We start from the raw sequence: 18,981 nt of genomic DNA, 5'->3' as shown, positions 1-18,981 counted from the left end.
TCAAACCGTCCACGTCTCCCTCACTCAGCCGCACTTCTCTCCTCAGGTGAATACACGGTCATGACAGCTCACTTCCATCTGAAGAGGAAGATCGGCTACTTTGTGATCCAGACGTACCTGCCCTGCATCATGACCGTCATCCTGTCACAGGTCTCCTTCTGGCTGAATCGAGAGTCGGTGCCAGCCAGGACCGTCTTTGGTGAGTGCTTTAGATTTGTCCCACACACACGGCTGTACTGTACGGTGTATGTGTTGGTGGTTTATGAAGCTTCATGGCTCCACTCGATGGTGCTCTCACGCGCTCTTTTCTGGCTCTGGAACTTGGTGATTTCAAACTACAAAGTATTGAAACTCACTGAAAGGTTTCAAAATAAAGTGTCCCCTCCTGTTACTGTGACATGTGTCTGAGGGGGTCTATGAAAAATCAAAAGTACGTCAGCTGATGCTCCATAATCAGACGGACGGACTGTGGGAACAAACCAAAGGATTATGGGTTGTAGAAATCAATCACGACGTCAAATATCGTTAAAAATGCAGAACAGAGCGTTTTTAATATCATCTTCTAACACCGTACACAATCACACAAGTATGATTTTACCTACTTACTCAACTCTATACTTTGTACTCTATATAACTATAAAGACACGGTGCTGTCAGGTGCACGGTGCAGACCAGAGACGCTGAGTTTTATCCGCAGACGGTTGTTTAAAGTTTCTTTTTTCAGTGGTGTGAGTTTGGGTGTGAACACCAGTGACCGACACACTCTGACCGTAGGAGGCAACTCTTTTTGTGTTGGCTCCACTTTGAGATCTGAGCACTTTTTTGGATTTCAGGTACTGTCCTGTGTGATGAACTCACTGCGTTAACCTCAGCAACACGATGAACTCACTGCGTTAACCTCAGCAACACGATGAACTCACTGCGTTAACCTCAGCAACACGATGAACTCACTGCGTTAACCTCAGCAACACGATGAACTCACTGCGTTAACCTCAGCAACACGATGAACTCACTGCGTTAACCTCAGCAACACGATGAACTCACTGCGTTAACCTCAGCAACACGATGTACTCACTGCGTTAACCTCAGCAACACGATGAACTCACTGCGTTAACCTCAGCAACACGATGTACTCACTGCGTTAACCTGAGCAACACGATGAACTCACTGCGTTAACCTCAGCAACACGATGTACTCACTGCGTTAACCTCAGCAACACGATGTACTCACTGCGTTAACCTCAGCAACACGATGAACTCACTGCGTTAACCTCAGCAACACGATGAACTCACTGCGTTAACCTCAGCAACACGATGAACTCACTGCGTTAACCTCAGCAACTCGATGAACTCACTGCGTTAACCTCAGCAACACGATGAACTCACTGCGTTAACCTCAGCAACACGATGAACTCACTGCGTTAACCTCAGCAACGCGATGAACTCACTGCGTTAACCTCAGCAACGCGATGAACTCACTGCGTTAACCTCAGCAACGCGATGAACTCACTGCGTTAACCTCAGCAACGCGATGAACTCACTGCGTTAACCTCAGCAACACGATGAACTCTCTGCGTTAACCTCAGCAACACGATGTACTCACTGCGTTAACCTCAGCAACACGATGAACTCACTGCGTTAACCTCAGCAACACGATGTACTCACTGCGTTAACCTCAGCAACACGATGTACTCACTGCGTTAACCTCAGCAACACGATGTACTCACTGCGTTAACCTCAGCAACACGATGTACTCCCTGCGTTAACCTCAGCAACACGATGAACTCTCTGCGTTAACCTCAGCAACACGATGTACTCACTGCGTTAACCTCAGCAACACGATGAACTCACTGCGCTAACCTCAGCAACACGATGAACTCACTGCGTTAACCTCAGCAACACGATGAACTCACTGCGTTAACCTCAGCAACACGATGTACTCACTGCGTTAACCTCAGCAACGCGATGAACTCACTGCGTTAACCTCAGCAACACGATGAACTCAATGCGTTAACCTCAGCAACACGATGAACTCACTGCGTTAACCTCAGCAACACGAACTCACTGCGTTAACCTCAGCAACACGATGAACTCACTGCGTTAACCTCAGCAACACAATGAACTCACTGCGTTAACCTCAGCAACACGATGAACTCACTGCGTTAACCTCAGCAACACGATGAACTCACTGCGTTAACCTCAGCAACACGATGAACTCACTGCGTTAACCTCAGCAACACGATGAACTCACTGCGTTAACCTCAGCAACACGATGTACTCACTGCGTTAACCTCAGCAACACCATGAACTCACTGCGTTAACCTCAGCAGCACGATGTACTCACTGCGTTAACCTCAGCAACACGATGAACTCACTGCGTTAACCTCAGCAACACGATGAACTCACTGCGTTAACCTCAGCAACACGATGAACTCACTGCGTTAACCTCAGCAACTCGATGAACTCACTGCGTTAACCTCAGCAACACGATGAACTCACTGCGTTAACCTCAGCAACACGATGAACTCACTGCGTTAACCTCAGCAACACGATGAACTCACTGCGTTAACCTCAGCAACACGATGAACACACTGCGTTAACCTCAGCAACACGATGAACTCACTGCGCTAACCTCAGCAACACGATGAACACACTGCGTTAACCTCATCAACACGATGAACTCACTGCGTTAACCTCAGCAACACGATGAACTCACTGCGTTAACCTCAGCAACACGATGAACTAACTGCGTTAACCTCAGCAACACGATGAACTCACTGCGTTAACCTCAGCAACACGATGAACTCACTGCGTTAACCTCAGCAACACGATGAACTCACTGCGTTAACCTCAGCAACACGATGAACTCACTGCGTTAACCTCAGCAACACGATGAACTCACTGCGTTAACCTCAGCAACACGATGAACTCACTGCGTTAACCTCAGCAACGCGATGAACTCACTGCGTTAACCTCAGCAACACGATGAACTCACTGCGTTAACCTCAGCAACACGATGAACTCACTGCGTTAACCTCAGCAACACGATGAACTCACTGCGTTAACCTCAGCAACGCGATGAACTCACTGCGTTAACCTCAGCAACGCGATGAACTCACTGCGTTAACCTCAGCAACACGATGAACTCACTGCGTTAACCTCAGCAACACGATGAACTCACTGCGTTAACCTCAGCAACACGATGAACTCACTGCGTTAACCTCAGCAACACGATGAACTCACTGCGTTAACCTCAGCAACACGATGAACTCACTGCGTTAACCTCAGCACCGCGATGAACTCACTGCGTTAACCTCAGCAACGCGATGAACTCACTGCGTTAACCCCAGCAACGCGATGAACTCACTGCGTTAACCTCAGCAACACGATGAACTCACTGCGTTAACCCCAGCAACACGATGAACTCACTGCGTTAACCTCAGCAACGCGATGAACTCACTGCGTTAACCTCAGCAATACGATGAACTCACTGCGTGTTTGTTCCTTCGTCACCTCGCTGCTGCTCTGTGCTTTCTAACCTCCACTTCACCCACGAGCACCTCGGTTTCCTCTTGTTGCCGTGGAAAAACCGTTGATCAGGCTAATTTCTATGCATCAATATTCATATTGTGTGCTTTGCATTGACCATTTATGGTGGAATTGTTGTGTGTAGAGTGTGAGGTACGAGGCCATGCGCGCACAATTCCACGCTGATTTGGGATTCATAAAGGTATAAATGCGCAGTGGCAGGTGTACGCAAGGTTTTCTAAATGTGAAATGTAAAAATTGACTGTCAGCTCCCGGTCTCCTTGGCAGGTGAGCCAAAAAGTGAGTTTACAGCCCTGGTGTGTGTGCAGTTCCTCATTTGTACAACATTTAGTGGAATCCACACGCGTTTCGATACATAAATGACCGTTACGACCATCCGCACAGTGCCGACCGCAACATGCATAAAACAGACATTAGGGCGCACTCCCACTGTCCTTCCGTCCCGTGCCAAAACAGGTTCTACGGGTAAAGTCTGGTTCCTTTCACCAGTGTGAGTGCAACCGTACCGCGTCTAGGAGCGGCACGCTTGCCGTCCACGGCCCGTTTGGGAGAGGTGGGCTTTTGTAAAGCACGTTTGCACATGTACGAGCACGAGGGTGCGCACGTGTACGAGCACGAGGCCTACGGCGGTTCTGAGGTCATTTCCTGTGCGCCTGTTGGGACATAGAAAAAAGAAGGAGGGACCATGCGCGGACATTTCAAACAATGGCGGTGAAAGGTTCACGTTGGTGTGATGCGGAGGTGGAGTGTTTACTGCAGATTTGGTCGATGAAAAGATTCAAAAACAGTCGACAAGACGCACAAAAACTCCGAGGTCTACGGAAAGATCTGGAAACAAAGCCACGCATCGCCATGACGTCATCAATGCGTGTGATGTGTTACGGCGTGATGACGTATAGGCAGCAAGAAGCATTCTCCGAGGCCCAGGTAGTGTGAGTACAAACGGGCCTGGAGGGGGGGACAAGGACCCTAAAGCACGGGGCACGTGACGGAGGCACAGTGGGAGGGCGCCCTGCGAAGCTGTGACAGTTAAGGCCGAGCACATTTGTGACGTTCCTCCCGTTTAACCACGGTGCTCAGCGCGTCCTTTTCCTCTGAGGAAACTTATTATTATCTTATTGATGTAGATACGAAAGTAACTGCTGACAATAACAAAACATAAGAGTTTCCTCATGTTGTGGATCAGCTTTTTTATAAATAGTCCTAGTGCGACATCATCACATCATGTTGCTCATGGCAGCCACACGTCTGCCTGTATTGTCATTTTAATGCAGCGCTCCACGCACGTCTGAGGCAGGCTCTTATAACAATGACGCGCACAGCCGTTGCCGTGGTTACCTGATGCTGTTGGACAGAGGTGCAGGAGAAGGACTGTTAACTGCTTTCAATGTGTCTCTTTTATAAGACGCGTTTGCTCAAAGGTTCCTGTTGTTGATGGTGGCGGTCTGCAGCCGTCTCTGCCGGGTGTTGTTCTGGTGTGAGGCTACAGATGGAACAGATGCCTGCTGCAAGATTTATATATATTTGGCTTTGATTTAATATATAGCGTCTTTCTCAGGGCTTAAGGCGCTTTACAGAGTCCAGAGTCCAGGTTTCCTTCATTAACGCAGACACACATGGTGGTGAACTACGTAGTAATCACAGCTGCCCTGGGACAGACTGACGGAAGCGTGGCAGCCCAGCCTGGTCTCACTAAATGGCGTGTGAATGACACGCTATTTCTCTCAAGCCATCTCGCGTATAATTACAACGCATTTCATGATTTTTGAGTGTCATTTCACGCCATGTAGTCTCAATTGACTTGTATAGTGCAGAGATGGCGTTGTCATTTCACGCACAAATGTCATTGAGGGAAAACCCACGTGTTCGTATTTCTCCGCTACTTTCCGGAGAAATACGAAGTGGTGGAGCTTTCTGTCAGAGGTTTGTTTTTAAATCAATATTTCATGTGAAGGATGGCTGAAATAACGGGCGTGAAATTACCTAACCCTAACCCTAACACTAACCCTAACCCCTAACCCTAACCCTAACCCCTAACCTAACCCCTAACCCCCTAACCCTAACCCTAACCCTAACCCTAACCCCTAACCCTAACCCCTAACCCTAACCCCTAACCCTAACCCCTAACCCCTAACCCTAACCCCTAACCCCTAACCCGACCCTAACCCTAACCCCTAACCCCTAACCCCTAACCCTTACCCCTAACCCGACCCTAACCCTAACCCCTAACCCTTACCCCTAACCCTAACCCGACCCTAACCCTAACCCCTAACCCCTAACCCCTAACCCTAACCCGACCCTAACCCTAACCCCTAACCCTTACCCCTAACCCTAACCCGACCCTAACCCCTAACCCTAACCCCTAACCTAACCCCTAACCCCTAACCCTAACCCCTAACCTAACCCTTAACCCTAACCCTAACCTAACCCCTTACCCCTAACCCTAACCCGACCCTAACCCTAACCCCTAACCCTAACCCTAACCCCTAACCCGACCCTAACCCTAACCCTAACCCTAACCCCTACCCTAACCCTTAACCCCTAACCCTAACCCTGGGGAACTACGGGCGTTAAATGACACGCGAAAAGCTTAATATGCGTAGACATGCACGCGAAAAGTCATGCAAGTCATGAAAAGTGGCGTGCTATTTATACGCCCTCCCATGAGACCACGTTGGGCAGCCAGTCAGCGCCTACGGCCCCTCGACCATTTACTACATTAAAGGAAAAGTCCAGTTAGATCGAACTGCGCTCTGCTACGACAGCGTCTTCTTTTAAAAGTAAACTTAAAACGTATCTTTTTTTCAGAGCTTTTAATTATGTTTAAAGAACGTGTTTTATTTCTGTCCTGTTTGTTTGTTTTTTATCATTATTATTATTACTATCTCCTTTTTAAATGATATATACATCATACACATTATAATACATTCTGGTGCATGTAATATTTTTTGTTTTATTTATTTTATGCATGTAATATTTTTTATTTCATTTTATTTTATGCATGTAATATTTTTATTTCTTTTATTTTATGCATGTAATATCTTTTATTTTATTTTATTTATTTTGTGCATGTAATATTTTTTATTTTATTTTATTTTATGCATGTAATATTTTTTATTTATTTTATTTTATGCATGTAATATTTTTATTTTATTTATTTTATGCATTTAATAATTTTATCTTATTTTATTTTATGCATGTAATATTTTTATCTTATTTTATTTTATGCATGTAATATTTTTTATTTATTTTATTTTATTTAAATTGTTTTTATCCTTTATGCTATTTTATGTTATACAATGTGTCTTTGTTTTAATTTCGGGAAGCACATTACGTTCACGCCGTATGAAATGTGCTATATAAATATTTAAATATATAAATATATATATATGTAAATTTAACTTTAACCTGAGCAGTGAAAGTGAAATAACCATGAATGGAAGGAGAGGTGTGATTTTAAAGAGGATAAAGAAATACGCAGAATGCTTTTGAGCACGTTTGCTGAGCTGTTGACCTGCTGTGAGCGCGCCCACCTGCTCCCAGGCTGCTTCTCCTCACCAAGATTGCAGCGTGCCCCTGGATTGGCATCGCCACGCCCCTCCGTGCGCCTCTCCTCCCGTCGGAGCGCACGCTGAGTCACGGAGAGGGAATAATCACAGCGTGCCTCGGGAAAATACCTGCTCTCCAGCGCCGCGTCGGTGTCGTGCTGACACTGAAACAGAGCCCTAAAGGCCAGAGTTGTCTCACACTCAGTGTACATTATAATTAAGGAACTGTTCTTTTCTTGGATGTTGTCGACTGTGTCTCCTGTTTACACACACACGGTGATTATTCGCTCACACTAAAGCGATTCTTTCTAAAAGCTCCGGTTGCACGTTTGCCTGTACACGGAAACACGCAGCCGACATCACGACCTGCACCTGCGTCATGGGTCGACCTTTGTTTCCATATGATTTTGCAGATCAGCTGCGCAGATGCGTCTTCCTTCGTAATGTTTATCATTCATTTCCGAGGCCCAGGTAGTGTGAGTCCAAACGGGCCTGGAGGGGGGGACAAGGACCCTAAAGCACGGGGCACGGGACGGAGGCACAGTGGGAGGGCGCCCTCAGAAACGTGTTAATGTCTCTGACCCTGCTCGCGGACGGCTCCTGTGCTGCATGTTTGCAGTCTCTCTCTGCTCAAACACACCTGGTTGCAATGATCCGCTCGTTATCAGGCAGCTGCAGCTCGTCCTGGGTTTGAGTTGAACCATTAAAAGCAGGTGTGTGAGGACGCACGCACACTGTCCAATCTGCAGTAAACACTCCACCTCCGCATCACACCAACGTGAACCTTTCACCGCCATTGGTTTAAACTAGACTTTAGCAAAAATCAGTGAAGGAAACTGAGTAAATATAACTTAAGAGTTCATGATTGTGTAAAGAAGATGCAAGTTCTGTTTACACATTTAAAAACATTTGAACAAATGCAACATTAACCCTCCTGTTACCTTCAAACTGTACTAACGATGTTTAACCTTGGGGTTAATTTGAGTTTAAACATCCAGAAAATGATCAGAATCAAAGTTGTTGCTCATGTTTTTATGTCTTATGTCCTCTGTGTGTATTTGTTTTCTGTCTAAATAGCATTTTAAATCAAACACAGCAGCAAACACCTTCTTATACGTGTATTTGGAAATATAGAATATCTCACTAATTTACCTAAAATTGGATTGAAGGACGTTCGTGTGTGTTTTATAGTAAGTTTATTATAAGTAAGTACAATTTTGTGTTATTTATAATATTTGGAAATAAAGCAATTTCCATTATCAAGCACAGTAATGTGTATTTCTGAATATTTTTACTGTAAAATAGATAAAAATAATAATGATTATATCATCCAGATGATCAACTGGACCCAAAGGAACGACGCTGCGACAAGTTTGTGTTCACGACATGAAAAACACAATCACGTCCATTTTAGGTTTTCCCAGTTGTCCACGTTAAATTAGGAAAAGTCATAAAATATAAAGCAAAAACAAATTATGTTAAGTGTGAAGTTAGAGATGTTTGACGCTGAATGGGGTCTAATTGAGTCTAAGGAGAACAGGAGGGTTAAGAGTGAAAATACCAAATAGTTTAAGTTCAATTAACTGAATTGAATTAGTATTCATTAATTCATTCATCTTCAGCCTCTTGTCCCTGTCGGGGTCGCGGGGGGGCTGGAGCCGATCCCAGCTGACATCGGGCGTGAGGCGGGGTCCACCCTGGACAGGACGCCAGTCTATCACAGGACACATAGAGACGAACAGAGACAGACAACCATTCACACCTACGGGTGATTTAGAGTCATCAATGAACCCAACACCTGCACGTCTTTGGACTGTGGGAGGAAACCGGAGAACCCGGAGAAAACCCACGCACACACGGGGACAACATTAATTCACTTTTGTTGCCTTAACAGTAAATATTAGAGTTTCTTGTACTTCCATTGTTTGGGTTTTCCAACTTTAATGATTAAAGGCATCGAACTAACTCGAGGTTTTACAGTGTGGGGTTTGGTTTAACCTCCTGTTGCCCTCAGATTTCACTAACACCATTTATTCTCGGGGTCAATTTGACCGTTAAACACCTGTAAAATGATCCTAATCAATGTGTGACTCAAGTGAAGTCGGGTACTTTATGTTTTTATTTAACAGAATGAAAAATATCACTGATGTTAAACTGCATGGAGGGATTTCTGTGTGTGTGTTTTACAGTAAGTCTGTTATTTTAATGCTATTTTGTGTTATTTGTAACATCTGGAATGAAAGTAACGTCCGTTATCAAGGACAGCAGCATGAATTTGACCTCATATAAGATTTGAATTGTTAAATAAACAATAATAATAATGATTAAATCATCCAGATGATCAAACTGACCCAAAGGAACACCGATGCCACAAGTACATGTACAATAAGAACAATAAAAAAATATATATAATCATGATAATTTTAGGTTTTTTATGAGTTGTCCCCATAAAATGAGGAAAAGTCATAAATATAAAGCAGAAAAACAAAAAAAGACGTCGTTATTTAGAGATTTTAAACATTAAAAGGGGTCAAACTGACCCTTAGGAGAACAGGAGGGTTAACGTCAGATCAGAAGTTTCTCCATACGGCGACAAATATTACAGAAAAATGCCTAATGCTGAATCTTCAGGATGAAATATAGAAGGGGAAGAGGTGTGTGTGTGTGTGTGTGTGTGTGTGTGTGTGTGTGTGTGTGTGTGTGTGTGTGTGTGTGTGTGTGTGTGTGTGTGTGTGTGTGTGTGTGTGTGTGTGTGTGTGTGTGTATAAGGAATGCAACATCAAAAGGAAAGCACATTATCCTCTTACAGTGGGTGGTGATGTGTTCACGGTGTGATGGAGAGCTTTTAAATATGACCTGCAGCGTGTGTGTGTGTGTGTGTGTGTGCGCGTGCGTGTGTGTGTGTGTGTGTGTGTGTGTGTGTGTGTGTGTGTGTGTATGTGCACGCTTAGATCAATGGATACACATGGAAATTGCATGTCCTATCCCTGCTGTCGGCCTCTGATGAGCATGAAGAAGTCCTCCCACTCACTTGCGTGCGTGCGTTAATGAAAATGAGTTTCATCTCTGATCTCTTGTTCAAAGCGACGCAGTTTAATTAATAAAGCATGTTTCACACACAGAGGTGGGTCAAAGGTGCTTTACGAGACTACAAGACAACACGCAGGATTCCCTGGGTAATGGTCTTACCCGTCTTAATGTTGTAATCCTGCCACAGTGAACGAGTCCAAATGTACAGCCCCACAGTACTCGGCACAATCTGGAGCATGTTCCAGGACAGGGGGGTCAAAGTGATCCAGTAAAGAGTCGCTGTGGCTGCAGGTTTTCATTCCAACAGAGCAAGAACACACCTGATCCAACAAATCAACTGTGTGAAGACGACTCAGGTGGTTGAATAAGTCGAGTCAGGTGTGTTCTTGCTCGGTTGGAATGAAAACCTGCAGCCACAGCGACTCTTTACTGGATCACTTTGACACCCCTGGTCCAGGACATCACCAATGACATCGGTGGATTCACCGGTCTATGATGGATTTAAGTGAGGAAGGCAAAGCTCTGGATCTACCGCTCAGTCCTGGTTCCTACCCTCACCTGTGGTCATGAAAGCTGGGTCAGGACCCAAAGAACCAGGTCCAGGTCCAAGCGTGTGAAATGTGTTTCCTCAGGAGGGGGTCTGGAGTCTCCCTTAGAGAGAGGGGGAGAAGTTCAGCATCCGTGAGGAACTCGGAGTAGAGCCGCTGCTCCTTTGCGTTGAAAGGAGCCAGTTGAGGTGGTTCAGGATCATCTGGTAAGGATGAACCCTGGGCGCCTCCCTAGGGAGGTGTTCCAGGCACGTCCAGCTGGGAGGAGGCCTCGGGGAAGACCCAGGACCAGGTGGAGAGATCAGATCTCCACACTGGCCTGGGAACGCCTCAGGATCCCCCAGTTAGAGCTGGTTAATGTGGCCCGGGAAAGGGAAGTTTGGGGTCTCCTGCTGGAGCTGCTGCCCCCGAGACCCGACCCCGGATAAGAGGCTGAAGATGAGATGAACTGTACCCAAAACTCGAGGTGTCATTGACTCCAACTAAACCATGATGGTGCACACAAGTCTTGGACATATGATCCAAAATTGATTGCTGCCGTCATGGCTACTGTAGGATTGTTCTCTTGTACTGAAATCTTGTTTCTCTTTGCTGTTGCCCTCTCTCTCCAGGTGTAACCACAGTTCTCACGATGACGACTCTGAGTATTAGCGCCCGTAATTCGCTGCCCAAGGTGGCCTACGCTACAGCTATGGACTGGTTCATCGCCGTCTGCTACGCCTTCGTCTTCTCCGCACTCATCGAATTTGCGACCGTCAACTACTTCACCAAGCGAGGCTGGGCCTGGGACGGAAAGAGTGTCGTCAATGAAAAGGTAGAGCTGTCACACACACAAAAGGACCATTCCTCTTTATTTTAATTATAGTTGGTTATGCTCGGCTACAGATGGGTAAGGGCCGGTTACGGACGTGGAAACAAGAATAGACAGAGGACCTAGAAATGGAGCCCATGCATTCCTATGGAGAGCTGCTCAGTGGGGCAGGTTCCCTTAAGGACGCCGCCATATTTGGTTCTTGTGACTACGGGAGGACTTACCGGATGTAGAAATCTTCGCGTTCCTGAGTCCATGCCCGAGCGCCAAACAGGAAACAACACGTAAACAACAGGAAACACATCGGACACAGTGTTTTAAAGTGTGAGCAGCAGAGTTGGACCTTTACGGAGACGGGACCTAAGCTGCTGGGGGTGTTTCACTACGGCTCTTTTTAGCCGCGCACCCTCCGTCTCCTGCCCATGACTCCATTTTGGTCGGGTCTTATATTACGAACACATCCATTTTTTCTACACAGAAAACAAAGCATCATCAGCGTAGTTAGTGAACCCAGAGTTTATTAAAAGAGTGTTTTAAAGACTTACCTACTGGCCCCTGTACCAGCTCCTCTCATAGTGAAGTCCATTACAGTGGAAGGAGCCCATTGGTGCTTTGTTTTGTGTGTAGGGACTCTTCTCATGCTGCTGCAGAGGTTTGCTGTTATTTTCAGCAGCATTAGTGGTTAAAAAAGACCTTTGAATGCCTTCACCGTACTGCCCCGAGCTAACCACTGTTAGGGCACACTCCCACTGTGCCTCCGTCCCGTGCCCCGTGCTTTAGGGTCCTTGTCCCCCCCTCCAGGCCCGTTTGTACTCACACTACCTGGGCCTCGGAGAATGCTTCTTGCTGCCTATACGTCATCACGCCGTAACACGTCACACGCATTGATGACGTCATGGCGATGCGTGGCTTTGTTTCCAGATCTTTCCGTAGACCTCGGAGTCTTTGTGCGTCTTGTCGACTGTTTTTGAATCTTTTCATCGACCAAATCTGCAGTAAACACTCCACCTCCGCATCACACCAACGTGAACCTTTCACCGCCATTGTTTGAAATGTCCGCGCATGGTCCCTCCTTCTTTTTTCTACGTCCCAACAGGCGCACAGGAAATGACCTCAGAACCGCCGTAGGCCTCGTGCTCGTACACGTGCGAACGCTCGTGCTCGTACACGTGCAAACGTGCTTTACTAAAGCCCACCTCTCCCAAACGGGCCGTGGACGGCAAGCGTGCTGCAGCTAGGAGTGGTGCGGTTGCACTCACACTGGTCAAAGGAACCAGACTTTGGCCGTGAAACCTGTTTGGGCACGGTACCGATGGACAGTGGGAGTGCGCCCTTAGGGACGATTTTACGCTGGAATTTGACTTTAAGTTCTGGATAATTTGTGATATTTACTATAAAGAGTCTCTAACTCTGACGTATTTCCCCGCAGAAAAAGGAAGCGGCAGTCATGAAGAAGAACAACGCCTACGCCGTCGCCGTGGCCAACTACGCTCCCAACATCATGAAAGACTCCACGCTGCCCACCGTCTCCAAGTGCGCTCTCAACGACTCCAACAAGACCAGCGCAGACATGAAGCCCGAGCAGAACAAGAAAACCTTCAACAGTGTCAGCAAGATCGACCGCATCTCCCGCATCATGTTCCCCGTGCTGTTCGGGAGCTTTAACCTGGTCTACTGGGCCACCTACCTGAACAGGGAACCGGTCATTAAAGACCTGAATCCTGCCAAATGAAGCGTCAGGACTCACTCCGAACCCCTCGCCCGTTCAGGACCCTGTTGGTTTTCAGAAGCTGTTGACATGAGGGGGTGTCCCTTCTCTCTTTCCGTACTTGTGCAGTTTTGCATTGATGCAGGTAAACATCACAACTGGGTGGGAATAGACCTCGGAGCAAGAGTCAGTCAGACATCTTGACCAGGTCGTAGTCAAACAGGATACTTTTTACCTTCTGCTGCAGAAACTGAGAGAAAAGGAAACATTTAATTCCTCTCAGATCACAAAAAAACAAAACAAAAGTGCATAAAAAAGACATTTTCTTCTAATTATGGCTTCCAAATGTTGTTATTCTGATAGCATCTGGTAACATCGTCGCTGTCCAAACGGTATTTTTACAACAAGCCAGCTCTGCGTCGTCAACATTGGTATTGTCTTTATTTATCTCATCATCTCATCTCATCTCATCTCATCTTCAGCCTCTTATCCGGGGTCAGGTCTCAGGGGCAGCAGCTCCAGCAGGGGACCCCAAACTTCCCTTTCCCGGGCCACATTAACCAGCTCTAACTGGGGGATCCTGAGGCGTTCCCAGGCCAGTGTGGAGATCTAATCTCTCCACCTGGTCCTGGGTCTTCCCCGAGGCCTCCTCCCAGCTGGACGTGCCTGGAACACCTCCCTAGGGAGGCGCCCAGGGTTCATCCTTACCAGATGATCCTGAACCACCTCAACTGGCTCCTTTCAACTGTCTTTATATATGGTCATATTTTTGGTAGATGGCGTTATTTTATAACGATTTAACCACAATCAAACCCAAATGGACTTACGAGGTTTTTTGACCGGTGAAAATGGAGATGCGTGTTTTGTCAGTGATTAGAACGGACGCATCTTCAATTATCAGCAGTTTACAGCGTACGGATTTCAGTGCAGCTGTGTGTGCACACTTTTGTGAACACATTTGACCAAAGTAGACGTCTGCGTTCTGCGGCGTGTCCGCGGGAACTACAGGTCCCTCACAGTTTTCTGCGGCGTGGGTGTTTTTTATATTGTGAAAGAGATTTCTGATAAAGCCACTAAACAGACTCAGCTGTTGAGCGTAGTGCAACGTTTAGCAGCTAGAGAAACAGATATTTCCCTCAGGAGTTTGGAAATATCTGTAAATCAAGTGGAAACAGAGAGAGAATATTGGATTTACATTCATAATTACATTCAAACTCCTACTAGACGTGAAAAAGGGCAAATGATTGCATATTCACCAGGTGAAAATATAGACATTTGGTGTTTTCAACTTATTCTGCCGCCCTCAAAACTTAGTTTGCAGGAAGTAGTGTGCTTCTGTGGGGCCAGCGAGTTGTCACATTAACATCTACACCAGAGGTTTTGGAAAGCCCTTATTTAAAGGGGTGTAGACGGACACAACGCTGTCATAACTCTGACGTAACACCTGTCGTGAATATGAAGAAGTCTATAAATGTTCATGGCTGTTGTCGTTAAGTGTAATTCGATTAGGACATTGAATTATTACAGTTTAAATGTGAAGTTTACATTGTTTAAGATGTCTTTATTGTGACATCTACGTTTAAATCTGCCATAAACATCGCAGCAGTCCTAGTTATCAGACTCTTTAGCGAGTAATTTAATGAGTAATTCCCTTAAACCTCAACTAAACTATCTGGACTTCTCGTTAAAATGTCCTTAAATGTTAAATGTTGAGGCCAGTTGGACACCAGGGAACACAGCACCACAGGTGATTTACAGCTAGCTTCACCTGTTGCTACAATAGCTGCTAACTGTAGTTAGCTGTGGTTAACCAGTTAGCTTTGTTAGCTGCACAACAACAGATTATGGAAGTCATGATTAAAAGAAAATGTCTTTGGATTTTATTTTACCGTGTCAAAGACTTCATCTCATCTCCAACCTCTTATCCGGGGTCGGGTCTCGGGGGCAGCAGCTTTTTCCCAGGCCAGTGTGGAGATCTAATCTCTCCACCTGGTCCTGGGTCTTCCCCGAGGCCTCCTCCCAGCTGGACGTGCCTGGAACACCTCCCTAGGGAGGCGCCCAGGGTTCATCCTTACCAGATGATCCTGAACCACCTCAACTGGCTCCTTTCAACACAAAGGAGCAGCGGCTCTACTCCGAGTTCCTCACGGATGCTGAACTTCTCCCCCTCTCTCTAAGGGAGACTCCAGACCCCCTCCTGAGGAAACACATTTCACACGCTTGGACCTGGACCTGGTTCTTTGGGTCCTGACCTGGACCTGGTTCTTTGGGTCCTGACCTGGACCTGGTTCTTTGGGTCCTGACCCAGCTTTCATGACCACAGGTGAGGGTAGGAACCAGGACTGAGCGGTAGATCCAGAGCTTTGTCTTCCTCAGCTCTCTGTTCATCACAACGGTGCGGTAGAGCGACTGCAGCACCGCCCCAACTCCGCCAAACTCGTCCTAAATTATAGTTTTGTCATTAATGAACACGTAGGAACTGTTGGGTGCCGTCATCTAAACACTAAATATTAGTTCCTCGGGCCGTTTTCTCTGGGGGGTAGTCTGGTTCTGGGCGAGCAGGGTGTCCCGTTGATGTCCGCACCACACCGCGGCTCCCACCCGGGGCTACATGGTGCTTTGCTGCTCACTGTAGCTTTTGTACAGCTTTTTAGACTTACGTCTTCCACGCATGGACTGTGTCGCACTGTGGAAGACGACCCTCACTGGACACAAATCCATCTGTGTGTATGAAATATGCGTGTTATAAAGCGTCTCTGTGTTTATTTAGACAAACGTTTGGTTTCATTGTAGTCTTTTTATAGGCAACGTAGCAGAAACAACGGGCCTACACATGTTTAATAGTCTCAACCTTAACCACACCCCCCTGTGTCAGTAATACGGCATTCATTGGATTTTGTTGGAGAATTGAATTTGTCTTTGTGTGAAAGTTTTTCAAATATATATTTATACGTGTACGAACCCTGTGCTTCGTTTAACCCACTTTTCCACTCAGAAGAGAATTGTTCTAGAGACCTTTTCCATTTTCAACACTCGACCCTGTGGTTCTTTAAATGTTGGAGTGTAGAAACTCATCTTGACTCATATCAACACTGAAATAAATGTGTTTTTCACTGACTCAGAGTCCAGGTGTGGTTCTGATTTTATCTGAGCAAACGAGCGACAAACAACCCTGCAGGGAGCCAATGAGGTGCACCTTTGAGAATACGTCTGAGACAAGCCCCGCCCACACCGACTTCCTGTTTGATCAAATCAGGAAGCTTAAAAAATGTCGTATTTTTTAGGAAATACTTCATTAACACTCATTGTTATGCAGATGATACCAGATTATAGCTATCAATCTACCCTGGAGAAACCAACCCACAGAGAGAGACTTCCTGGTTGATCCAATCAGGAAGCTCCGTCAGCGTCAGTTCTCTGAGTGTCCACTAGGGGCAGGTTTCATAACAGAGCAGTTTCTCATTGAGCCCCATGTTAAACAGGCCGTTTACACAGCATCATTAAACCTGTTTAAGGACAAAAGAACATTCTAGTCTGTGTGTTTAGATCAGATCTCCATGACAACACTGAGGGGGAGGGGCTAGTTTGTATTTTATTGGAGGTTAAAGTTTATGAATAATTAGGGGCGTGGCCTCTTGAGTGACAGCTAGCCTCTGGCCCTCACTTCTCCGTCGGAGGTAAACGTCAGCCAGATGGATGAACGCCCCTCCCCCCAACGTCACATACATGCCCTTTTTTGGTCAGACGGAATGAAGCGGAGTCAAAGACAAGATGGAGACGCCTGTAGGCGAGGTGCACCTTCGAAAATACGTCTGAGACAAGCCCCGCCCACTGCTTCCTTCCTGTTTGAGGCAATCAGGTTAGCTAACATTAGCTTCCAACAAAGGCTAACACAAACATTTAGTGTTAATAAGAAACAACACGTGTCAGATAATCACAAACAAACAAAATCTCCATCCGTTGTTTTCAAGACGAGCAGAACGAATGTGTTGTTGTTGTTGTTTTTGTTGCTGTTGTTGTTGTTGTTGTTGTTGTTGTTGTTGTTGTAGTGCTTGCAGTGGACGTTAGCATTTCTGGGGGAACCTCAGACATATGCAGTGACGTGATGACGTGGCTCTCTGACCTGTGGAAGAACCAAACAGGTTCTGAGAAGGTTCAGCACCAGAACCAGGTCTGGGTTGGGTCAAAGAGGGACTGGTTGCAGGTCTATCCAACCAGACCCAGGGTCCAGACCCAAACACATCTGCCAGTTTGAGGAACAGAATGACTTTATTTGTATTTTCCTCAGCTGTTTCTTCCAGTTAGACGTTTGGACCTGAGGGCAGCAATGAAGGAAACGTTACCTAAGTGGGATTCATCCTCTCAGGTCCATAACTAAGTGCAGTGTCAGGTCAGTCCGGCTTAAAGCTGTCAACACATCATCGTGCTGCGTCGAGACTAAAGTGACCAACACACCGACATCACTGCCTTCACACCGAGCTGCTGCTGCTGCTGCGGCTAAAATCTTACACTGTGGAGCCTTTAACCTTATTTAAGGTTACTCCATACAAAGCTGTCCAGATATCCTGAACACACACACACACACACACACACACACACACACGCACACGCGCGCGAGTCAGCAGGCAACGAGGCATCACAATCCTATCAGTGCTTAGATGCACAGTCCTGCTGAATGGTGAGTGTTGCTGAAGAGGCTGTAATCAGGGCCAGCACAGCATCCACTGCCCCTCAGCACATTTCCTCCTGTCAGACGGATCCACCTGCCTTTGATCTGCACCAGCATCACCTCATCCCCTCCATCACCTCATCCCCACCATCACCTCATCCCCAGCATCACCTCATCCCCACCACTCTGTCAGTACGTGTCATCTGTTCGTTCACACTAAGAAGAAGAAGAAGAAGAATTCCTTTATTAATCCTGCAAGGGGAAATATTATAATATTATTATACAGGTTACACCCGAAATACACACACATGCACAAACGGGACCTATATCCATGCAGTTAATGTATGTGAGAGAGCTGCCAATGGATCGGCACCCCGAGCAGTTAGGGGTTCCGTGCCTTGCTCAACGGCACTTTGGCAGTGCCCACCTCGGCACCTCTCCAGCCACCAGTCCACGCTCCTTTCATGGTGCACACAGGGACTCAAAGTGGCGACCCTCTGGTTCCCAGCCGAGTCTCCTATGGACTAAGAAAACTCAAACCTCAAAAGACAGGTTTTCAATGTCAGGAGCCGTAAAATCCACATTAAGGGCGCACTCACACTGTCCTTCCGCACCGGGCCAAAACAGGTTTTACAGGTAAAGTCTGGTTCCTTTGAACAGTGTGAGTGCAACCGCACCACTCCTAGCTGCAGCACGCTTGCCGTCCACGGCCCGTTTGGGAGAGGTGGGCTTTAGTAAAGCACGTTTGCACGTGTACGAGCACGAGCGTGCGCACGTGTACGAGCACGAGGCCTACGGCGGTTCTGAGGTCATTTCCTGTGCGCCTGTTGGGACGTAGAAAAAAGAAGGAGGGACCATGCGCGGACATTTCAAACAATGGCGGTGAAAGGTTCACGTTGGTGTGATGCGGAGGTGGAGTGTTTACTGCAGATTTGGTCGATGAAAAGATTCAAAAACAGTCGACAAGACGCACAAAAACTCCGAGGTCTACGGAAAGATCTGGAAACAAAGCCACGCATCGCCATGACGTCATCAATGCGTGTGACGTGTTACGGCGTGATGACGTATAGGCAGCAAGAAGCATTCTCCGAGGCCCAGGTAGTGTGAGGACAAACGGGC

The 18,981-nt window shown here is 46.6% G+C and overlaps 1 protein-coding gene across 1 annotated transcript in view; it reads left to right on the top strand.

The window, feature by feature from the left end:
- The window catches only part of gabra2a (gamma-aminobutyric acid type A receptor subunit alpha2a), a gene marked incomplete at both ends in the record, with an annotated part of 28,326 nt that extends 15,109 nt beyond the window's left edge, over positions 1-13,217 (top strand). Inside the window, 3 exons of the mRNA XM_083924820.1 lie at positions 47-199; positions 11,286-11,488; positions 12,915-13,217. Coding sequence (XP_083780946.1) covers positions 47-199; positions 11,286-11,488; positions 12,915-13,217 — 659 coding nt within the window. The remainder of the gene's footprint in view (positions 1-46; positions 200-11,285; positions 11,489-12,914) is intronic.
- Positions 13,218-18,981: the final 5,764 nt, after the last annotated feature.

The sequence above is a fragment of the Echiichthys vipera genome (genome assembly GCF_963691815.1).
Source record: "Echiichthys vipera genome assembly, chromosome: 12".
Lineage (NCBI taxonomy): Eukaryota > Metazoa > Chordata > Actinopteri > Perciformes > Trachinidae > Echiichthys > Echiichthys vipera.
This window is presented reverse-complemented; position numbering and strand designations above follow the sequence as displayed.